Here is a 25,095-nt window from a genome sequence, read left to right as displayed (position 1 = left end):
TCAAAAGCATGTAAAATTGATACCTTTGATTAATACAAACTATGAACAGGTGCTGTACACAGACAAACCCAATCACGTCAACAAACCCAATCACACAAGATGAGTGATTTGCTATTCAAAAAAAGTGGATGCAGTAGCACCAGCCAAGCACCTGATGCATGGGGGAGGGGGGGTACTATTGTTAATAGTAAAATTACTATTGTTTTGCATTAATAAGTGCAGTTACTAATAATATATATTACATGTTTATTTCTTGGAAATGCACATTCGACAGTAAAGCACTGAGCTTGAGTTGAGATGTAGATAAAATAAATTTAACAACAACCTTATTTTTATATAGGAAGTGGAAATGGCTAATAAGATAATAATAATTTATTATATTTATATACTGCTTTTCTCTGCACTCAAAGTGGTTTACATAGAAGGGGGGAATCTCCTCAACCTCCACCAATGTGCAGCATCACCTGGATGATGCGATGAACAGCCATAGTGTGCCAGAACGCCCACTACACGCCGGCTTACTGGTGGAGAGGAGACAGGGTGATAAAGCCAATCAGTATGGAGATAAGTAGGAGGCCATGATGGATGGGGCTAATGGGCAAATTTGGCCAGGATGCCAGGGTTACACCCCTACTCATTCGAAGGACGATGGTGGGATTTTTAATGACCACAGAGAGTCAGGACCTTGGCTTAACGACTCATCTGAAGGATGGTGCTTTTTGACAGTATAGTGTCCCCATCACTATACTGGGGCGTTAGGACCCACACAGACCACAGGGTGAGCACCTCCTGCTGGCCTCACTAACACCTCTATTAACAGCTACCTAGTTTTCCCAGGAGGTTTCCCATCCAGGTACTAACCAGGCTCAACCCTGCTTAGCTTCAGAAGGCAACCAGTCTTGGGCTATAGGGTGATATGGCTGCTGGCTCCTCTGCTGCCATATACTGGTTATAGTATATAGATATGGTTCTGAAGAAATAATGTTTTTGTCTTTGAAAAATGCTTGAATTTCACGCAAAACTTTGTACGAACCCTGAAATGAATAATGCGAAAACATTCAACTATTTTTCCCACAATACCCTGGTTACAGTTAGCTTTACTACATTAAATATTGGTGATTTGTGGACTGAAAAGCCTTCTTTAACTTGTTCATTCATGGCACAATGTTTCTCCTGGTTTCCACGTCAACACGGTTTGATCTGATATCTATGGTTTTATAACAGAGAATTCTGCGCTGAATTTGAATGCTTCTCGCTAGATCTCGCAGCGATGATATTAATTCCGGGGTTAATTAAAATGCTTTCTTACCGTGTCGCATTGCTCGAGATCAGCCCGCGAACCTGTTCTGAGCTTGTGCTGCTCATCAGTTGGGCAATGTGGTGGTAGCACCAGTGCGAACTCTAACAAAATTTAGTTGCACAAGCAGGAAAAAAAGATAAAAAAATGCGACCATTTGGTTGCAGTCTGGAGCCCTGCGAATGTGGATGGCATGACGGCCTGATATATAAAAATGACACTAACAAAAAACACTATAGGGGGTCAGCTAGAATATTTTAAACTAACGCATGAAAGGGTTAACTGTAGACAGAATGTTCTTTTCAGCATATGCTTCAATCTTCTTCCTCCAGGCATACCGCTGATCCATAGGGCCGAAAATGTCCAGTTTTGTTTCATCGCTTCGCAGAACAGAATCCCAAACCGTCTGTGGCTTATTTCTATGATTTTGAGCAAACTTTTTTTTGCTTTTTTGGTCAGTAGTGGTGTTGTCTTGGAGTTCTGGAATGTAAACCATCTGCCTTTAGTATGTGCCTTACACAGGGTAAACTCAGCACGATCTGCCGACAATTTGATTTTGCCCTGCAGCTCAGGCTGGAAACCTGTACATTTTTCTATCTTGGTTCCATTACAAATCTGTGGGACCAATCACAAACTGGCTTATCCACCTGGCGCTCTATTGGCGGGTTTAACACGATGACGACAGAGAAGCGACCGTATTCCAATTCCTTTTAACCTCTTGACGATGTTAAATGGCTTCTTCAGTTTAGCAAACAAAACACTGCAGTGGGTGTAAATTAGAGGTCTTCATGGGTCCACTTGGATCCGAAAACCGAGGTCCGACCCGAGACCCGAGCGGATTCGTTCCAAAATTCGGTTTCGGTATTAGTGGCCTCGGGTAATTTAAATTAAATATGCCTTTTCCAAATGGACCCGAGAAGACCCAAATTCTTTTAAACTATGTTGGGCATTTAACAAAATTGCAGTATTAAAAACAACTCTATGACACCGTTCTCTCACTTTTTCTAAGTGAGAGAGTGAATCCACACTTCTATTTGCAATGGGCTATAAGCATAAGCACGGCAAACAACCAGCAAACAATAAACGATAAAAATTGCAAAACAAATTTTGAACATTTGTGAGTAGGCTAAAACATCTTATTTTGTACGTGCGTTGTGTGACTGTTTACAGTAAGCAGACACGTTGCTCAAATAAAGAAAAGTTGCGAAAATAAAGACATGTCTACATGGTAAATTTGACCTGCTATGGCGGTTCTAATGCCCTGTTTTTAATCTGGTTTTATCTACAACAACAATAGGATTGTAGGCTAAATAACACAATTGTAGTAAAAGTCAATGACTGGGAGAATTTGATTGAAAATCTGTTATAGGCTGCATTTGAAAAACAGCCATCGGTAAATTTTACCCTGTGGTGGTTCTAATCATCGTATGGTCCGGTAAATAACATTACGCCAAATTTTATAGGACGTAATGGGTTACAGTGATGTGTGATTGACATTTTAGCACTTCAGCGCGCTTAGACTTGCGCGTCTATGTTAAGTGCATTTTTGAGAAGCGCAGGGCTGCAGGCTGTGCACAATGTAAATGCCGTTTACGTTCGGGTCCAGTCGGTTTCTAAAGGAAATGGCGTCAGGTCGGGTCGGACTCGGGTCTAATTTTATCGGGTCTGTCTCAGGTCGGGTTTTTCTTTAATAAATGATAATTTATGCACGTCGGGTTCTGGTAAGTAGTGATTCGGGTCGGGTACAGTATTTAGGACCGGAGAAGACCTCTAGTGTAAATACCACTCACTTTCATGTTTTTTTTTTTTTGCACAACCTGTAAAAATCACTCGATGCCATTGCTGCTTCTGCAAACAGCTGATCAATGCTACAAACCAACACGTTTCTTGACACATTTCCTGCCTGGAGTTTTTGTGTTGCTTTGCAAAGTACGTCTCCCGGATCATTGGGTCTTGAAGGAATATCCAATTGCGAGTCATTTTAACTATGCCCGTTGATCACGCCTCTTGTGCAGTAGAAGATACAGAGTAGACTCCCCAGATTAATGCTTCCAAAAATAAATTTCCAAATAAGTCTATAATATTTAAATATCAATAAAGTGAGGTCTATATTTTTTAATTAGTTTTAGTTAGATAAACACAACACAATATAGCATTAAAATATTTCTATTGTTGTAAAAACACAGATTTTTTTGAGCATTAGGGAAATTGAAGGTCTCAGAATAAACATGAAAGTCTGGCCAATCATGAAATAGCTGATGTCACCATCAGAGCTTAAACAGACTTGAGAAGCTGCGCTGACTGAGCTGTACTTTAATGGCATACGTCACAGAAACAGCATACACCTTGGATCAATGAAGGGAGCAAACCTTAAACACTGAGAAAAGCATTATCAAACTTCAAAATAAGAGCACAACATGGACATGAAAACAGAATACCACAACTCTGATATTGGAATAACATGCACTAAAGAATAATTCAAAATAAGACAAGGAATACTGAATTTAAAAGATAATTCAAGTTCAACTTTCCAATTAAAAGCATCCCTAAAGTTTTCTTAAGGCTGTGACAAGAGAAATGATAATTAAAAAGCCTTCCTCAGAAATGCTTATGCTGTTGACCTGAACTAACAAGTCATTAAGTATTCTCAATTATCTTACCTGCAATGATACCGGCCATTCTGAATAACACAGATGCCACCATTGAGACAGCGAAAAGTGCCACACACCACTGCCTGCTCCGAGCATTCCGGGTCTACACAAATGCATGTGGAATTCTGTATAAAAGAAACAAAACACCCCACGGAGGGTTGGTTACATGTCAATTGGTACACTAAGGGGAGCTTGAATACCACTATATTTGCATCACCTAACACTTTTTTACGTGCCGTTGGTGCTTGGCCAGAGCTGGGGCCCAGGGGATCTGCAAACTCACATTTCCCCTAATTTCCCCTAATTTGAAAGCCAAACAATGTAACTGGCTATATTCTGTAACCCAGCCGCAAACAATGTAACTGGCTATATACTGTAACCCATGTAACACAGCCGCAAACAAGCATAGTGCATTTGTTAGTAGTTTTGAGAACCTATTTAAACATCTCTTAGCAATTTAAGCATGTCTCAGCAGTTCTCCCTTACATCTTATTGCACTTGAATGGTCAAAATACACACACAATTATTTAAAAATGCCCATCGTGTGGTATTACTCTTGACTGAATAACTTTTTAGCTTAAATACGAAAAAATATATTTTGTTAAAAATTCATGAAGACTATGCAGTATTTTATTTTTACATTTGATTGTTCCATTTATGTTCTATTTCTAAATTACATGTTAAATAAACCTATTGTACCTCAAAAACTTAATTAGTTTCATTCATATTTTTGTTATCAAACAAAAATAAAATAAAATAAATTAAAAAAGTTACTATATCTTGATGATTGTTCTCATATTGCCTACCCCCAATTCAAAGTAATTTAATTAGTTCTATGCTATCACAAGTTGGCCTTGATGTAATTGTCAGACATCAAATAAAAGTGATAAAAATTCTGATGTTATATTTGTAAAAGAAATCATTCAATTTCATATGGATGGATAAAATAAACCGATTGGAGTAGCTGTACTGTACAGCAAGACAAAAAAGTAACAGGCCAGTTCATGGCCTAGTGCATCACTTCCAGCTCGGCCGGTTACAAAAACTGCTAAGGCTAGTCTTACGTGTTAAGAATGTCCATAATTTTTTAAGTCAATTACATAAAAACATAGATTGGTCTAAATCAGAGATGGGCAACTCCGGTCCTCGAGGGCCACTGTCCTGCAGAGTTTAGCTCCAACCATGACAAAAATTATTTTTTAGTAATCCTGACAACATTGATTAGCTTGTTCAGGTGTGTTTAATTAGGGTTGGAGCTAAACTCTGCAGGACAGTGGCCCTCAAGGACCAGAGTTGCCCATCCCTGGTCTAAATTGATATTGAAAAGTAGGACTGATTAACCCTAACCAACAGCAAGTTTGTCACGACGCACACACAGGGAAACAGCAGATCCAGTAGCAGTATGTTTATTGGGTAATCCATACACGTAATCCAGTCCAGGCAAGGGTCAAACACCGTATAAGCAATCCAAGACCAAAACAACAAAAACGAGAAACGAGCAGAAACAAACCTCAGAAGTGTGGGGACATAAAATAACTGCTTCGTGACAAACACTAAAACAGACAGGGTATATATACACACAGAACTAAGAAGGTGATGTGAAACAGCAGTGTGCAATGAACAGATGAGTGGCAGAACAGAATGCTGGGAAATTTAGTCTATTGTGAATGACACCGTGAAAACGAGGACCTCTAGTGAACCCCAGGGAAACACAACCAGACACTGTGACAAAGTTGTTTTAAGACACAGCCTTAACATAATGGCTATATTTATGCAACTGCCTCCAGGTGCTTTAAGATTTGCCTGATTAAAAAAATCATCAATTTAGTTTTTTTTCTTTTTTTCTTGGGGGGGTTGTTTAAAAAACTTGTTGAGGACATTATCCTGTCCCGTGACGACTGATGTTATTGCTTCCTGGTTTGAGGCCACCTTTATTTGAGAGGAAACGTGCAGAACGGGGCCAGATTGGACACCAGCTCTGGCACCAGCACAGGCACCCTGTCGGTAACCTTGGACTGCCTACAGGACAAACAAAATTAGTGACTTAGAACATTTTTGTTTTTTGGAGCTGATCATGCCAAACCTGGGAAATAACCAGCACTGGAGCATCCAGAGCTGAATAAGCAGTACATCAATATTATTTTTGACTCAGTCGTTCAAAGATGAATAATAGAAGCTGAGAACAATCCCAGATGAAAGTAATACGGAGACTCCCACTGATATAAGCATTGGTGCAGTTCTGGAGCGGCGTGAAGGATTATTTCATTTTCATACAGATGAGCTCTTAGGAGGATGTCTCAGACAGACCAAATCAATGTCAAACCAATCAATTTAATGTGTCTGAGTGTGTGTATGTGTGTTAGAGAGAGATTAAAGTCTATCTTTACTGTCCATGATCTCAAATGACTAAGGTATCTCATGAGAATCTCCAATGGACTGGCCCGTGTGCTGAATTTCACTACCAAGTAAATGAAGGTCACACAAGACAATTAGTCTGCCACTGGCCCACTTTCTTCTAAATTCATCTCTTCATTACAATAATGGATCATGAACACCAGACTGTAACTGTAACAATCTGGGGAAACATTTCTAAGTGAACATGGCACAAACGTCCCATAATTCCATTTACCGTGCTATACTAAATATGCAACAACTTGCTCCAGTCCAATAAAAAAATATTACATATGCCATGACCATTCTGCTATCAAAACATTTATTAATGGTTATTGTAACCTTCAACGTGACACAGGCTGATCCGCTTCAGGTGTGTCACAGAAATTAGCATGTGGCATTGCAAATTAATCACATTCTCTCAGGCAAAAAAAAAAAAAAAAAACAGCATGAGGTGCAATGTAGAAAAAAAAAGGCCTCACAAGTTTGTCTAAGGTGCAGGCTTCGTCCAGTTGACATCCGTTAGACTTGCAGAAGCTGTCAACCTCAGTGGTGGTCTCACAGTTGAGGCCTGTGAAACCCCCTGGGCATGTGCAAACATATCCATTTGCAGTCTCCTCACAGCGACCGTCATTCCAGCATGGGTTTGAATCGCAGAGGAGCCTCTTTCGATCACAGTTAGTACCTGCAATGCAAGAATTTGTTGAGAATGAATGGATATTTAATGATCATCATTAAAATGAATGAAAGCACATGCTTCTGTCAAGCATTCGTGTGTAACAACCTTGATGATTAAATCTTTTATTTTCTGAATGCATTTTTTTTCCCTTCAAAATTTAGGATGAAATTTAGAACCAATTTAAATTACATACACCCAAAACTACAGACTCCATGCAATGATTGTATGAAGTTTGTTGTGCTGTAAAGTTAAATAATTAATTGGTTGCACTTTATTTTACAGTCCTGTTCCCCATGTGCACACTTTGTACTTATTTTAGTAATTACAATTACTGGGTAATAACTAGGTACTATCCCTGAACCTTACCTTAACCCATGTACTTACCTTATATTAACCAGTACTTTCTTAGGCTAGTACAGTGTAAGTACACGTAAAGTGCACATACTGTAAAATAAAGTGAAACCAATTATTTGATATACATATATTTAAAAGATATAGGAAAATCAACTGAAAAACATTGTTGCTGAATGGCAACAATGTAAATACTAAAATTATACCAGAAGTTAGTTTTTTAGTTTTTTTTGTTTTTTGTTTCATTTATGTAGTTTGACTTGAGATTTTCTTTACTTTTGCTTAATCTTTATTATGTTTATCTTAACACCGGGTTTGTGCCAATGATTAAATCACAACCGTAAGGGGATTTGCAATAACACATTTCCTCTCGGGATCGATTAAATGAATAAACATCAGCACTTATTTTCTTAAAGTATGTTCCTCTGTTTACCAGTGCATATTAAAATTAATAATAAAAAAAATATTGTAGAAAAAAAAACTTATGTTCAAATGTTATTCAAATACAGTAATGATCTGATTTAAGACAGCTGATCTTTATCTCCAAATCATGTTCATAATATTTGTATGCTTCTGACTGCTTAGTGAGAACAAATGTTCAAACTTTACGACTGCAATGACAGCGGACAATTGCGCTAGCATATCAACAGTTCTGAAAGTCTCAGTCTGGTGTCCCATGGCTCTCATTTGGTCAGATGAAAAATGAGAACAAAGCTCATTTCACTCTCCCACTTCTCTGGATGCTTCACTAATGTGAAGGTTCAAGGGCCCAAATTATGTCCCCATCGTCCATAAAACAAGCAACCTGATCATACTTGGCTGAAGGTTTTGGACCGAGAACATCTAGGCTGCGTGTTCCTCAAAGGTAGGCTAACTCTGGATTGGAACATCAGTCTGATTTCCGCTCCTCGCAGGTTAAATTTAGACTTGGCTATGCAGCACTGTAGGTTCAAGGTGAAAATGATTTGATTTTATTCCCTAGTGGTTCACTGTTTGCTTTTTTTTTATCCCCCCCCCCCCCCACCCCCACCCCCTCCCAGCAGGAGCTAACTCATTTATCTTCTTTGTTACTGCATTTTCCTTTTGTCGTTCAGTTTTTTTTTTAAAGCATATTCCTGTGTGTTAAGCTCATGGGATGACACAAAGGTCATCAGTCCCAGAGGCACCCAACTGCTTTTGAGGACACATCACTGGGCGTCAGTCTAAGTGTACATCTCTCTGCAGTGTTTCTCAGGGATCCAAGATGGGAAATTGAAAATTAAAAGCTCTTGACACAAAGCTTAATATATTCTTTTATTTTTACAAGAACTACAGTACTTTTGATTGGCAACCATCCCTTGCAGGAGGTCTTTGAAATAGTAATGCATCATATAGGTACATGATTCAATGTTTGATAAAGGTTGATGACTTCATGAAGGTTGATGAAAATCATAAAAGCAGTGATATGAAACAGATAGTGCCACCCTGCTGTGAACTACCTTGAGATATAAACCCATCTAAATCAAAAGGCAACCTTGCTATTAAAACCACTCAGAAACGAGACAATTACAGGATTTGAATTTCCACAAAAACCATGGGGCAGGTGAATAGCAAAATTAATAGTGTACCCAGTAGGACATATCCTATTCATTTCATAACATGCGGATACAAAAACCGCTGGCAGACTGAATAAGGTACACAGGAGAGTGGAATCAAAAGAAAATCTCATTTGAAGTGTCCCACGGGTGGGCCTCATTATTATGTGTGTGTAGGCTCTGGTCCGTAAGGGCAGTCGGGAACCGGGCCAGCCGTTAACTTCACTATGATTAATGGGGTGACAGCTTGGGCAAAGTCAGAGAGCTGCTGGCCCCACAGGGTGCCCGAACAGAGCAGAACTGGAGACCAGTTACTTTCAGTTCCTTACAAGGTGCTCCAAGAATATGCAATGAGAGACTGTGCTGATCACAGTGCAACAGTTCTTGTGGTTATCTGCCATCAAATTGAGGTGAATTAGTAATATGTGGCTGGGATAAAGGCAAATGAGACACAGAGATTTTATACTCAAAACCATGCTGATGGAACAAGAATTTTTTGAAAACTTCCGGAAGAATGAATCTCCAACAGTCAGCTTTACACAAAAGCAAACATGGAGCTTCTTATAAAGTTGTCGAATCTTACTGGAGTGCTGGACTCTTCAGCCATATAAAACAATACTGTATATAGTTTGGGGTCAGTATTTTAATAAAATGAATACTTTTATTCAAGGGTGCATTAAATTGATCGGTAACACTTACCATAAGGTTTAAATTGTTAACATTGGTGAACTAACAATGAGCAATACATTTGTTACGTATTTATGAATCTTCATTAATGTTAGTTACTAAAAATCCAGCTGTGTTCATGTAAGATCACAGGGCCTTAACTAATGTTGACAAATACAACTTTTGAGTTTAATAATGTATTAGTAAATGCTGAAACTAACATTAAGATTATTAAATGCTGTAGAAGTGCAGTTCACTCTTAGTTCATGTTAACTAAAGTACACTGTAAAAAATATGTTTGCAATTTAGTTACCTTTAAACTTATTTTTTTGTGTAGAGATAACTAGATTGTCCAGACAACAAGAAATTTTAAGTTTTCTTGTCCTCAACTAGACTGAAAGTTGAATGAACAAGTAAAATTGTTATTTTAACTCAAAAATGTATGTTTAAACAACTGCACTATATTTTCTGTTGAATTAACAAGTATACTTGTTATTTTAACTTATAAATGTAAGTTGAAACAACTGCACTACATTTTCTGCATGTTTTACTTCAATTATACTCTAATGCTTTGATTGTAAACTAAACTTAATGTATCTATCTATCTATCTATCTATCTTGCTGTCTGGTAGACTGCATGGTCTTAAAACCTAAACTTCAAGCTTTTAAAACCGCTTCAAACATAAATCTTCAAACTTCAAAATATTAAATCTATTTCAAACTTTCTGCTTAGGTTTTCTCAAGCCAACGTCAATGGTTGTTTTGTAGTTATCACTATATATAAATTAATTACAGTGTATTTTATTTTAGTGTGTACATTAAAACATTACTGTTATTTACAATTGAGCACAGATTTATTAAATTACACACAAAAAATGTGTCTAGCTGCTTCAGTTTTTATTCATGGTCAGATTCAATCCAGGATTTGAGTGATTCATTAAAATGAATCGCTCAAGATGATCGGTGAATCATTTTTTTTCTCTGACAATTGTAAATATTGTTCACAAATCCATCATTTCTGACAATAAATCATACATTAAATTCATAGGTGCAAATGAACATTAGTAGCCTAAAAGCATTTTTTTTTTTTCAGATTATATTATCCATTACCGGTCAGTGTGTTTTGCTCATACATGATTCGCTAATTCGCGTACGTGATTCGCTGATTGTACTTCCTGTTGACTAAAGAGCTGCAATAAAGTAAATTAAAAGCTGCTCGTTCACCAACCGGACCAAACCGGATTTTTTACCCAGTCACTTCATCTGTTGCAGAGCGCCAGATATAGGTAAGTTTCCACCACAATCTTCAAATTAAAACAATTACCTGTCAAATTGAATCGATATGGTTGATATAAATAACAAATAATAGGTCTGTGGTTTGAAATGTCGTGGTTTTCATTATTACTAACTTATTCGGAGTTTGGATGCCGGTGTTCTGACGATTAATGCTACCCATCTAGATGTGCTACTTACTGGTTATGCGCATGTGCAGACTCATTTTTCTTCTGCTTACCACGCCCATAAATCTATGCATCCTTGCTGTGGAGACTTGTACTGAAACTTTTGACAGGTCAAAGATGAAATTTGATAATAATTTTTACTTTTCACACCGTTTTAAAAATAAAAACAGTATAGTATACAGTACTCATAACTTCAAATTTTATTATAATTGTATTTCATATAATAATGTAATTTTTACTTGTTATATCAAATGTGATAATTGCTAGTTAATTTAAAATAACAAATTATGCTCCCCATACACTTACCCTGATTTAAATGAAATAACGATGTCATAATATTGTGAGATTTACACCATTATTGAAACAATAGAGAATGAATTGGCATTCTCTGTGATCGATTCGCGCTTGGGTAGCATTTTTCGACAAGGCAGCACAAATCGTCAGAGCACCGGCCTCGCGCCATTTCGTCGTGCTTTTGTTCATGTTTTAAGAAATCTTGATAATAGGGTGAATTACACAGGATGTTGTCACGAATGTAAGATCATTGAGTGTATTTCGGCACATAGTAGATTCGCTCATTGTACTTCCTCGTGTTGACTCACAGGTTCAGTCAAACCAGATTTTTTTTCCTGTCACTAAGTTACACTTCAGCTCAGTTGCAGAGCGCCAAACATAGGTACGTTTTCACCACAATCTTTGAATAATAAAAAAGTAACTGTCAAATTGGATCTAATATGGGTGAAAGAAATAACAATTAATACGTCTGTGGTTTGAAAGTGGTCATTACTAGTACTATTCTGAGTTTGGATCTTGCCGGCCTCGCGCCAAAACAGTGTCGTAGCGCAAAATTTATGAAGGTATTTTTGGTGCAAAACTACTGAACGGCTGTGACAGTTAAATTTGTAGTTGTAGAGAATAGCCACACATGTGTATCAGTAAATTTGAAGTCACAGAGAGAAATGCATTAAGAGTTGCCAACTTGTAGACTTTTTTTCTCTCCCACAAACACAACACAACAGTTACACCTTCTCAAATTCTTCATTGCAGGTGCACAAATCCTATTCTACAAATCACAAATTAATAAACTCGTGCGCTCGCATTTTTGCTACAGTTGCTGCAGTGAATATGGTGCAAAACGCATTTAAACACCCGCATCAAAAAATGTGAAGTCACGGAGAAATTTTGCTCATCCGCAAATCAGTATGTGAATTCATCCAATGAGAGTTGCAGACTTGTAGAATATTTTCTCACAAACATCTTGTATATTTTTCTAGCACAAACACAAGTACATAACTACAGCTGCTTGAATCTGATGCGACAAATCTCAAACATTGTTTTTCGCTTTCAAGTGACAAGTTTCGCGCTTTTGCACCATATCTCGTTAAATGTGGAGCAAAACGTACTCGGTTACTAACGTAACCTCGGTTCCCTTTCAGTCGATAACGTCGGACGTCGTCGACGCCGACTGAAATGGGATCTCGCTAGAGAGCCTGTCTTCTTCGAGTACTATTGAACGAGCCAATGTAATTGGCGTGCGTGATTCGCATCACACACTCCGCCCCCGCGGCGCGGGTATAAATACGGAAGTGGATGCACGCACTAGTTGCCTTTCGCTTCGGAGCCGATCGTTTGATGTCTCTGAGAGTGCTGTTGTCTACAACGAGCGAGTGTGTCGGTGTTCTTCAGGAAGACTCTCCCAGTGCTGGTGTTCTACAGCGCGAGTGCAGCGGTGATCGCGAGCTTTGAGCTCTCAACTGCTGTTTTAACAGCAACAAATTTCTAAATGTTTGTGTGTGTTGATGGCTGGTTAGAGGGCGGAAAAGTGAGTGCTTCACTGTTTCAGTTCTCTGTTCAGTGTTGCCGCGGTCATTCCCCTGTGTGCTCCGGCACTGGTGACGGTCCTATTTTCTGAAAGAGCAACACGGGTGCGTTTGCGTCTTTTTCAAGATGTCATTCCGCCCGTGCGTTTCTGGGTGCGGTCGTTCCCTGTCTCTCTCTGATGGTCACAACTGTTGTGTCACGTGTTTGGCTTACAGCACGCTGAGACAGCTTTTGTGGACAGCTCATGTTTTCTCTGTGGGAACATGACTGTCGCAGTGTTGAGGGCGAGACTCGACTTCGTTCGCGGAGAGCGAGTCCCCATTACCATGCCCCACCCTCGGGTGCTGTGTGGGATGGGTGACCGGAGGATAGTGTTGGATGTCCCGCCCGGTAACCATTCCCTGTGGGCTCCTCACTCCTCCCTTCCACTGCAACCACTGGGGCCTCCTGTGTTGTCTGCTGGTCCATCTGTAATGGGTGGGCCAGCGGTTTCACTCGGGGCTCCCCCTCCGGGAGTTCAATGTTGCCCGAGCCGGATCCAGAATTATCAGCTATGCTGAAACGGGCCGCCGAGGCTGCCGAGCTCGAGTGGAACCTCCACCGTGTCCCGTTCAGTCTCGGTTGGAATCTGGAGTTTGGTATCTTGGGGCGGGCCGCGCTGGTTCTCAGCTCGCCGCCCCAGTGCCTTTCTTTCCCGAAATGCATGGAGAGCTTATCAGGTGGTGAACAGTTCTCTGCCAGAAACTGCCTGAATAGCTTTTCCCCCTCATTACCCTTGATGGAGGAACGGTGAAGGGTTGCGAGGTGTCCCTCCATTGGAGCGGTCTGTCGACACAGGTGCGCCTGTGTCCGGCGGCCGCTGCCTTTTGGGGGGATCCTCGTCTCCCCCCTAAGGCCTGTGAGTTTCGTCTGTTCCGACGGGCAGAGCTTACAAAGCCTGTGGGGAAGCCCCTTCCTCTTGCGTGCCATGGCGTTGCTGCAGGCTAGGGCACCCATGGCATGCACGAGGGTAATCCAGACCGTGCGCTCATAGGTGAGCACCGCACTGCATCCGACCTCACCCTCCGGGGTACGGGTGTCGTAGCGTGCTTGATCGGTCTGGCGATGTCCACCTTGGTGGTCCAGTAGCGCCTTCGTTGGCTCAGCCTGGTTGGTATGGCGGATGCGGACAAGGTTCGGTTCCTGGTCTCCCCAATTTCCCAGGGTGGGCTGGTCGGCGACGCGGTGGAGAACTGCATCAAACAGTTCTCTGCCGCTCAAGCGCAGACGCAGGTCATCCGGCACATCCTGCCCCGGTGGCCAGCTGCTGCCTCCACCCGCCGCCGGTGGCAGCTCCTCCGCCTGCTCGTCGCCGTGGGCGTTCTCCGGCCGCCGCTCCTGCTGGCCCTCCGCAGCAGCCTCCACCCAGGCCTCAGCATGGAGCCGGCCGCAGTAGAGACGCCCAGCCCGCTCCAGGCGCTGCCAAGACAGGTGGCAAGCGACAGCGAAAGAATTCCGGAGCGGGCCGCCCAGGAATGGATGAGATGCTCTTGGAGTGGCACGATCACTCCCTCCCCCCGGGTGAGGGCCGGGTGGAGCCTTTGTTTGTGTGTGTGTTTGTTCCGCCGCTGGCTCCCTGAAAAAAAAAAAAAAAAAAAGCGGAGCAAGCGGTACCCACACTTCAAAGAGAGAGCAATTTCATCTGTTCCTGGGTCCCAAGAGGGCCAGTCAGGCGGGTGTGACCCTGTATAGCCTTACACCCCTCAGCTCCCCCTTGGTCGCCAGCAGGCAGCTTGGTGCGTTCGAGCACCCGGTCATCCGCCTTCTCACGCGCCCCCTGCCGCTTGTGGAGACAGGTAAGTGTTGCACAGCACACTAACACCACTCTCTCTACTTTGCTGCCCCACCTCAGGCTCGGCTACCCCGCTCAAGTCAGTGATAGTCATCACATTAGGTGTTGAGCAGACGTGCTCCTGAAAATTCAGTGATATTCATCACACCGAGTGTTGAGCAATGCTCCTGACTTGTGCGTGCTTATCTTATCCTGCTGGCGAAGGATTTGATATAGCCGCTCCTCCAGCCGGTACGAAGGCCAGTTATAAACTCGTTCTTCGTGCTACTAGGGGGTGGGTCGTGACCATCTTGGCCCAAGATTGGTCTGCAGCTTTGACCTGAAAGACATGTGCTTCAGATCTCTACCTCCCGCACCGCAGGCCATCCTGTGTGTTGCGTCTAAGGGTGGAGTATCAGTACAGTGTCCTTCCCCTCGAGTGCTCCAGAGCCCGTTGGGTCGTCAGGTCAACTGGAAGAGAGTAGTCTCGCCCACGGGCTGAGTATCTCTTTTTTAGTTTTGGAGAGGTACTCGGTCCAACATGTCTCTCCAATGCGAATGTGTTCAGCTGGTGTTGAAGTGAGAAAGGGTCCCACTGAAAGAACTTTCAGAGGCTCCTGGGGTATATGGTAGTCGCAGCCTTTGGCTTCCTCCATATGTGACCGCTTCAGCGCTAGCTTCATGATCGAGTCCCGAGGTGACCGTGGCAGAGCAGCTCACCCTGTGTGACTATAGTTCATCCCGGTCTGCTGCCAAACCCTCTTCAACAGAGGGGCCATGTACAAAGGGCGTGTTTTAACGGGGGCCTGGGCGACCCCCGACTACACGGGCATTCGTGCCTCGAGTTGTTAGACATTGCGACCGTTGCGCAAGCTTCCCCTGCATGTCACAAACTCACCCGTCACCTCCTCCTTGGAGTCAGACGCTTCTGAGGGCGCCTTGTTCCACTCCTCCCGCTTACTCAATCGTGCCGCCATCGAGCCTCACGACAGTTATAGCCAGGGCAAGTGGAGACTCCATCCCCTGGGTCCGGCTGGGTCATGACCATTCCGGGGCCGCTCAGTTGCCCCCCCGGTTTTATTTTTCCGCCAGTGTTTAGGTAAACCGAGCGGACTACCCTTGGACAAACACTGGGTCTCAGCTGCCCCAGGGGCCCGCAGAAATGCGTTTAACACCAGTGAGCCTTCTAAAAGTGACTGCGACTCTTGGTCGCCTTGCGCCTGCAAGTCAGTGAAATCATCACTCTTCATGTTGAGCAGAATTGCTCCTGAAACTCAGTGAAGTTCATCGCACTCAGGTGTTGAGCAGCAATGCTCCTGTAGCTCTGTGAGTTCATCACAGGTAGCTCAGTGAATTCGTCACACGCAGTGCTGAGCAGAAATGCTCCTGGTGCTCAGTGAAGTTCTTCGCACTCAAGGGTTGAGCAGAAATGCTCCTGCAGCTCATTGAGTTTATCACACTCAGGTGTTGAGCAGTAATGCTCCTGAAGCTCAGTGAACTTGTCACACTCAAGTGCTGAGCAGAAATGCTCCTGTCGTTCAGTGAAGTTCTTCGCACTCAGTGTTGAGCAGAAATGCTCCTGAAGCTCGGTGAGTTTATCACACTCAGGTGTTGAGCAGGAATGCTCCTGAAGCTCAGTGAACTTGTCACACCCAAGTGCTGAGCAGAAAATGCTCCTGAAGCCCAGTGATCTTCACATGTTGTGTTGAGCAATGCTCCTGTCTTTTGCGCCAGTCGCTTGCACCTACGTGCCAAGTCAGGAGAGGAACAGGTCTTCATAGTTGCCCCTTATTGGCCCAACTAGACCTGGTTCCCTTCAACAGCCTTCCTGACTTCCCCTGAAAACTCTTTCGGGGACGGGGCACGATGGCACACGCGTTCTTCCCCCGGAGATTCCGGGCGGTCTTACATCTGAACGCGGAGGTTCAGGTGGCTATCACAAGAACATGTGATAGTTACCATCACTTCTGCGAGCACCCCCTAGAATTGGGTAGCGTGCTTACGCCTTTAGAAGTGGAACCTAGTCGTTGAGTGCGTCTTCTCTCCAGAGGAGATCCTGAAAGCTTTCGATCACTTCAGTGCTCTCTTTCCTGCAAAATGGGTTGCAGTAGGCTGTTTTCCTTCACCCTCAAAATGATGTTGCCTCGGTGTTCAAACGACGCTCATCGTGTTGCAGAAGTATGCAGAAGCACGTTCTGATCGTCAGGTTCCTGAGGAGAAAGGTCTTGTAATCCTTGTGTCCCTCTTTATCCTCTTGGGCCTTGTCCCTGGTGCGACTGCACTGCAGAGACCGCCCCTGAGCCACTGCAGGCAGTGAGTTAAAAATTCTGTTATATCTGTTCTCCTGCTCGCGTGGTCTCTACTAGAGGGTAGGGACTTGCTCGCTTTCGGTCAACGTATTGTGCCTGGAGTCTGGGCCGGCTAACTCTCACAAGCTGAGACCCCGGCTCGGATTGTGCCCAAGGTTCCTACCTCTCCCGTAATAGGAGCAGGTGGTGAGCCTGCAAGCGCTGCCCTGGAGGAGGCAGATCCAGCCCTGGCTTCTCTGTCCGTTCGCTTGGACGTGTACAGAATGCAAGTCATAGACCTCAGACCAGCTCTTCAAATATCTGTTGGAATTCAGCAGAGAGGGAAGGCTGTTTCCATGCAAAGTTGCACTTAGTGCTTGCCTTCATTTCGGCAAAGGTCCGAGATGCAACATGTCCACTTAGGTGTTGAGCTCCTCTATGATGAGTGTAAAGTGCTCCGCCTGGGCGTTGACGATATGCTTTGCTAAAACAGATTCTAGAGTTGGGGGCTGGACGACACCTAGTTGAACCGCTGCCTCACGTGGGCTCCCTTCTCATGAAGCCAGTTTCACCGTGAGCCCGGTTCAAGTGTCGGCTTGCTGCGCCATTCCCCTCCCATGGACTGGATACGTGCGCCTTTCTACTCCAGTTGAGTTCCCTTAAAATTGAACCCTGTTGAGTTCCTCCACACCCCTCCGACGTCGGACGTGCGGAACGTCTGGTGTTAGGCCTACCACTCGTAAGCAGTGTGGAACCTGTGTTAGGCTGGGTCCATATGTTGCGGTCCCTTCGGTGACCCCATATGTGTATTCTTCCACGATACGGCTCCCTGCGGTGAGCCCGTGTCTTCCCTCGGCAGAGTCTCTCTGCCGTCACTGTCCGGTGTGTCTCCCCCCGTCTTAGGCTGGAGCCACCCCAGTGACATTCCATATGTTAGACTGCCCGGTTTCCGCCCAGTTCATATGTGTATTCTCCACATTACCTCCCTCTGGGTTGGATGTGGCTTCCGCAGCGTCCCTTCCTTCCAACGTACGGGGAACGCTTTCCCAGTGGTCCTGTAGGAACAGCAGTGACTTCCCTGGCCTAAGCCCTGTCCTTCCCCGCCTTAAGTTTGCGGGGGCATCAGGAGGCTTTGGTTTAGGCACTGGAAGGTGGCAGTGTTAGTGGCGTGTTCAATGGTTGATCCCATTTCAGTCGGCGTCGACTACGTCCGACGTTATCGACTGAAAGGGAACGTCCTGGTTGCGTATGCAACCCACCGTTCCCTGAAGGAGGGAACGGAGGACGTAGTCCCCTTGCCACTACCGCTGGACCACCGCTGACCCCGGGTTACTCTCGGCTCCTCAGCGAAAAGCAACTAGTGCGTGCATCCACTTCCGTATTTATACCCGCGCCGCGGGGGCGGAGTGTGTGATGCGAATCACGCACGCCAATTATATTGGCTCGTTCAATAGTACTCGAAGAAGACAGGCTCTCTAGCGAGATCCCATTTCAGTCGGCGTCGACTACGTCCTCCGTTCCCTCCTTCAGGGAACGGTGGGTTGCATACGCAACCAGGACGTTCTCTCTAGAGAGGGAACGAGTACTGCGTAATATCTTACACTACGGGGAAAATCTCTTTTCCACGAGATATTGAAGACCAAAATTATCCTTAATTTTGAATGAATGTAAAACGCTGTGCAGCAGCATGCAGACATAGGCAAGACGGCTTGCACGCCTATTGGCTGCCCTGCGGCAACAGCAGCAGGCTATCGAGAGTGGCCCTGCGTGACACCATATCCAATGGGGGCATTTCGCGCCCACTTCGTCACGTCCCGCCAGAAACGGCGTGGTCTCGCCCTTTAAATATAGCTCGATTAGGCTGGTAAAACTGGTTTTCATCGCCGAAGCGAACCAGACCTGTGTATGCATTGCAAGATACGCAGTACTCATTCCCTCTCTAGAGAGAACCGAGGTTACATTAGTAACCGAGTACGTTCTCTTACGAGAGTTTCTCTCGTACTGCGTAATATCTTACGCTATGGGGAACACAATGCAAAACGCCGTGCGTACTGGGATCCGACACCAAAGTCCCAAGGGCAGTAGCCCGAGGCTCATATAGTGCATAATCACCATAGACTCACAGAGAGTCGGAGAAGAGAGGCTGGAAGCATCATTCCCCATGAAATATCATCCTACAGGAGCTAGTTATGTTAACAGTGTTTCGCACAGACAGGGTGAACGTGTTCAGCCTGAACTGGGTAATAGTACGGGTTATTCAACTGAATACACTCTTTATTGGATTTATCTGGGTAGCCGTAAAAACGGCCTTTGTGTGCAGGCAAGCGGGCAAATGGACCGGCTTGTTGACTGCTAAATACGCTGGAACAGTCACATTGCATGGAACTGGACGAGCGAAACGTTTCGGTGAAAATCCGGCCGCAGCGGGATTTGAACACCGTCGCTTTCCTAGAGAGGCTAGGAAGGCTTTGAGACCTCGGGCTTGATTTCGATCCTCGGCCGGGGCCCGCGCTGAGGGGGGCGGCGTCCAGCAGAGCGAGAGCGCGGTCTCTGTTCTCGGGCCTGGCGGCGTTGAGAAGCGTCGGCGGCGAGTGGTGCAGGTTGCGGCTGGGAGCTCCGGGCATACGCCTGTTTAGAACGACCTGCTGCGGAACTAGAGCGCTTCGGAAGGAAGTGCTTCATCGCCTGCGATGTCTTTTGAACCTCTTGGAATCTGTCCGCGAAATCTTTGACGGCAGATCCGAAGAGGCTAGCTGACGAAATGGGTGCGTCGAGGAATACAGAGCGCTCCGCTTCAGTCATTTCAGACATCGTCAACCACCTCAGCCACGGTGAGAGAGGCTATGTTCTGCCCAATGGCCTGTGCAGCTGATTTTGTAGCGCGTAGAGCCAGGTCTGTAACGCTCCGCAAATCCGCAATGCTGATTGACCCATCACCTTCCTCGTCCATTTTTCGGAGAAGGTCGGCCTGGACCGTGTGTAGTGCTGACGCGGCTTGCCCGGCGGTGGCGTAAGCGCGACCGTGCGTGGCTGACGTCACCCGGCAGGCTTTAGATGGTAACGCCGTCTGATCGCCGTCCAGCAGAGGGCGGGCAGAGATGGGAAGCTACCGCTGCTTCCACAGTGGAGAATGCAGCCGAGGGAGGGGAGGGACTCGAGCGATGCCGGCGAAGCTGGCGGGCGAACCGGCGAGCTTTGGCGGGCAGGAAAAGGCTCGGGCCGCGCTTGGCACGGCGCTTCTTAAGGCGCGGCGCTACAGCGGGCTGAAGTGCAGGCTCTGAGAATGATGCCAGGCGAGTCCTCAGAGTCACCATCGGCAGTAGCTCACAGTGAGGGCATCCGCCGTTGACGAGAGCGAGAGCCGCATGATCCTCACACAGGCAGGAAACGCAGATGTCATGGCGATCCTCTTCACTGAGTGTGCCTCGGCACGAGCCGCAGGATCTATGCATCCTGAAAAAAACGCAGCACTTTTAGGAGAGAGAGAGAGACAGTGAAAAAATGTGTGTCGCAGCGGCGAACACACACACACACTTGAAAAGGATATAACGCCGGAAAGCGTAGCAGGTACGGCGGCTAAAGGCGGCGATGCCAGCGACTTCAGACTCAAGGCTCGTCACACTGTGTGCTTTTCCTCAGACAGCGTGGCTTCTCACTCCAGATCCAGCGATGCGTGATGCTTCGCTGAAGAGATGAAAATTAGTTGTACCAGCCTAATCGAGCTATATTTATAGGGCGAGACCACACCCTTTCCTAGCGGGACGTGACGAAGTGGGCGCGAAATGCCCCCATTGGATATGTGTCACGCAGGGCCACTCTCGATAGGCTGCTGCTGTTGCCGCAGGGCAGCAAATAGGCGTGCAAGCCGTCTTGCCTATGTCTGCATGCTGCTGCACAGCCTTTTACATTAATTCAAAATTAAGGATAATTTTTGGCTTCAATATCTCGTGGAAAAGAGGTTTTCCCTGTAGCGTAAGATATTACGCAGTACGAGAGATACTCTCGTAAGAGAACTGACTTGTGCATCTGTAGAGGCAGTGGGCAGAGCCAACATGAATATCCATGAAACTATCGCCCTACAATCCATCACGTTCTTTAAGATCACTAAATTCGAGGCTTCTGGTCATTCCTAGGCAGGGGCGGATCTACAGGGGGGCAAGGGGGGGGCTCTAGAGACTCTAGAGCCTTGCCCCCCCAGCTGCCCCCTAACTTTGATGATCCAAAAACTGTACTTTAAAAAACAACTCACAAGCTTTCTCAAAACAGTGAACTAAACAATACATTTACCAAAATTGAACAATTTAATTTTTATTAAAGCCCCTCCCCCCTACCTCTCAAATACTTAGTACGTCCCTGATTCAAACGTGCAGAGTGGCTTTCGCTCAGTCTGGCTCACACACACACACACACACACAGCGAGTCTGCTGCGGTGCGGTGGCCCTGCAAGCCGACTGTAGAGACTGAGCTGCCCCAGAGCCTCTGAAGGTGAAGTAAGTTTCCCCAGGTGTAGTTAAACACACGTTTAACTTAGTTGCATTTTTAATGAATGCAGTGTATGCTAAAGACGATCCAGCATCAGCAAAAACAGCGAGTCTATTACGTCAGCCAAAATCAGCGGTCAAATCGCTCCCTCGTGATTCGTAAGAGCACTCTTCCCTTTGATTAGCCTATTTTTGATTTTTGTAAAGACATACAGCTTAATAAAAAATATAAATTGTTTGTATCAATAACGTTTACTGATGGTCGCCGTTACGTTACAACACACAATACAGTGCCACTTAGGAGATCGATCATTTGATTAGCTAAGCAAATCCAATTCCTCTCAGATATCAGAGCAATGAAACCAGGTTACAACTGGGGAAATAACAAATACAATTAGGATTATTATATTAAGTAGTCTAAACATAACTGGTGTGTGTGCATGTGATAAATCTTTCTGATTTTATATTTGTTATATAGGCTATTATTAGCTACATGGACCTAGAGTGTAATGTAATACAAGGTAGGGGTGGAACAGTACGTAGCCTATTCGTATTGAACCGAATCGGTACGGTCGTCACGTTTCGGTGCACGAATTTGTAGAATACACGGTATAAAAATAAATAAAACTCTAAATAGCGATAAAATTCGCTCAATCAGCATATTGAACAGACTGCAATGTCAATTGCAATGCTGAACTGTGTCTGTACGCGCGCGAGAGAGGGAGAGGTGCGGGCGCGATCGAACTGTGTGGGTGTGTGTGTGTGTGTGTGAGAGAGAGAGAGAGAGAGAGAGAGAGAGAGAGAGAGAGAGAGAGAGAGAGAGAGAGAGAGAGAGAGAGAGAGAGAGGTGCGGGCGCGATCGAACTGTGTGGGTGTGTGTGTGTGTGTGTGTGTGTGAGTGAGAGAGAGAGAGAGAGAGAGAGAGAGAGAGAGAGAGAGAGAGAGAGAGAGAGAGAGGCGCGGGCGTGATCGAACAGTGGAAACAAAAAGATACTCCGTAAACATATAATTCAAACAGAAAAGTGTTTACATATATTTGTGTACACTCGCAATTAAACACAACATTGTGCTTTTGTCACACTCTCTTGTCAAACTGTAACCTACTGTCACCCAACCAAAATCGCACGCGCACACACACACACACACACACACACACGCACACACACACACACTCACACACTCACACACACACACACACACACACACACACACACACACACACACACACACACACACAGTTTTACTTTTAAATTACACATTCTACATTGATTAAAAAAAGAAAATCAAATGTGTTTTTTAATGGTAGCCTAGTATTATTTTATACAGAAATCAATTATTTATAATTCATATGAGAATAAAGTTAGGGTTAATTAAAATTAAGAAAAACAAATATATTGATCTGAAATATGGCAAATTAATTCTAAATTCATTCAAACATACCAAACATATCGCAAGGTCTTTGTCTTTTTATTAATTTAATTAATAAATTAATTAAATTGTATAAAACTATTGTCAGTGCACTACAAATAAACTGGTTCTATGCCTTTATTAATAAAACTTATTTAAAAAATACATGGCTTACGACATTTATAAAATGCCTTCTGCATTTTTGTTTTGCTTTTCACTCCATTGTACCGAAATCGTACCGAACCGTGATGTCTGAACCGAGGTATGAACCGAACTGTGACTTCTGTGTACCGTTCCACCCCTAATACAAGGATAACCAGAGGTTCTCTTACGAGAGGTTCTCTCGTATTGCGTAAGTTTAGCTTACGCTACGGGAAAGATTCATCTTCTCGAGATACTGAAGCCAAAAAATTATCCTTAATTTTGTATTCCTTGTCAACGCAGTGCAGCAGCTAGCAGACCTAGAGCAGGCCATCTCGCGTGCTCATTGGCTGCCCTTCGGGCAACTGCTGCAGCCTACCAGTGAGCCCGGCGTGACGTCACGCCCGATGAAGGGCGCCCGCGCCTTCATAGCGTCACAGCCCGCCAGAATGGGCGTGGCTTAGCGTATAACACTAGGGGCTGTAGGCTGACTTCCCTGATTTTCGTCTCTTCAGCGAGCTCTTCGAATCGCTGGATCTGAGAGAAGCCACCGCCGCCGTCGAACAGCGGACAGCCAGCTTAGGAGAGCGCTGAGGAAGCCGGCCGTCTTCGCCACCTTCAGCCATCCGTGCGAGCTACGCTATCCGGCGACGTATCCTTTACCTTGCTAAAACCTATCCTAAAACCTATTCTAAAAGAGCAGCGAGTGTCTTTTTTAAGACGCCTCGCACTTCCGGCTGTGAAGCGCTTCCGCTGTCGACCCTGCGGGCTCGACTCGAAGCCTTCAACACCCCCCGTCTCTCCTCACCGACGCGCAGCTGCCGCTCTAGAGCCTCACTTCCATCGCATCTGAGAATGAGGCCGAGGGACACGTACGAGCACGCGGCTAGCTCTCTTTACGTTACAAGAGAGCTAACCCGCCCTCGTGTCCCCGTTCGCGCGTCATGCAGAGCCCTCTCGAGCTCTCTGCATGACCCGGACGGGCATCATCTGTGTTACATGTAGGTCCCGTGCCCACTACTCGTGCGCGCGCCCTCGTACAAACACTGTTCCAGTTCTGCTCGACCACCGAGCACGCGGCTAGCTCTCTTTACGTTACAAGAGAGCTACTCCGCCCTCGCGTCCCCGTTCTCGCGTCATGCAGAGCCCTCTCGAGCTCTCTGCATGAACCGGACGGGCTTGCGCGCCGCCGTCGAAATGTCTCGCCATGTCAGTCCCCTTAGATAAGGCTACTGCAGTGGTGTATTTGGCAGCCAACGAGCCGGTAATACAACCCGCTCGCCTGCACACATCCGCCGTTCTCGCGGCGACCCAGAGAAATCTCAAGTGAGTATAATGTCAGATTAAGAATGTAAGTTACGTGCCCACTCACGAGCGCTCACGCTTACTAACAGACACATCGCCTCCGAAAAGGTTATTCCCTGTCAGTCCCCTTTAAACAGGCTACTGCAGTGGTTCAATTAGCAGCCAACGAGCCGGTTTGTTGACCCTCTCGCCTGCACACAAACGCCGTTTTCACGGCGACCCAGAAAAATCTCAAAATGAGTAAAATGTCTGGTCCGGCTCATGCCGTCGGTGTTGTAAGTGTAATGAAAGTGCCCACGCCCCAGTGTTCACCACTACACATAAGCACTCCGAACCTCGCAGAGCACACTCTCATGAAGCGCAGAAAAGCCGCTCGAGTGTTGAATGTAAGAAATTTGTCCACAAGTCTGTGCCCACTATCTGCCCGCTCTGTTACACGATCCAGAAAGCAGGTTATGAATGTAAGTCTCGTGCCCGCCGGAGTGCATTCACGCTTGCTAACACAAACCTCCCCCCGGGCTCCGCCCGCGCGTTTAAGCGTTATCACAAAACGCAAGGCATTAATAAAAATCTCCCCATCCATTATGATCGGGGCGTCAAATACACTTGTAAGTCTAGTGCCCGCGCTCACGCTTACAGGAAGCTTTTCCACCCGGAGCGCTGCTCGCGCGTCAAAGAGTGAAAAAAGAATGTTCCCCATCCCTTATGATTGGGACATCTCACATAAATCAGCCGGTCTCGGCTTTCAGCGAGCAGCCATTGCCCAAAACCGA

The 25,095-nt window shown here is 45.2% G+C and overlaps 1 protein-coding gene across 1 annotated transcript in view; it reads right to left on the bottom strand.

The window, feature by feature from the left end:
• eys (eyes shut homolog) overlaps window positions 1-25,095 on the bottom strand; it is a 388,659-nt gene that overhangs the window by 316,391 nt on the left and 47,173 nt on the right. Inside the window, exons 3-4 of the mRNA XM_077236480.1 lie at window positions 6,822-7,024; window positions 3,958-4,073 (exon numbers count right to left, since the gene is read on the bottom strand). Coding sequence (XP_077092595.1) covers window positions 3,958-4,073; window positions 6,822-7,024 — 319 coding nt within the window. The remainder of the gene's footprint in view (window positions 1-3,957; window positions 4,074-6,821; window positions 7,025-25,095) is intronic.

This window comes from Siphateles boraxobius, unplaced genomic scaffold (assembly GCF_051911475.1).
Source record: "Siphateles boraxobius isolate OS27281-9 unplaced genomic scaffold, OSU_SipBor_1 20, whole genome shotgun sequence".
NCBI classification, from domain to species: Eukaryota; Metazoa; Chordata; class Actinopteri; order Cypriniformes; family Leuciscidae; genus Siphateles; species Siphateles boraxobius.
Note: the sequence above shows the minus strand (reverse complement) of the source record. Positions and strands in the feature narration are given on the sequence as shown.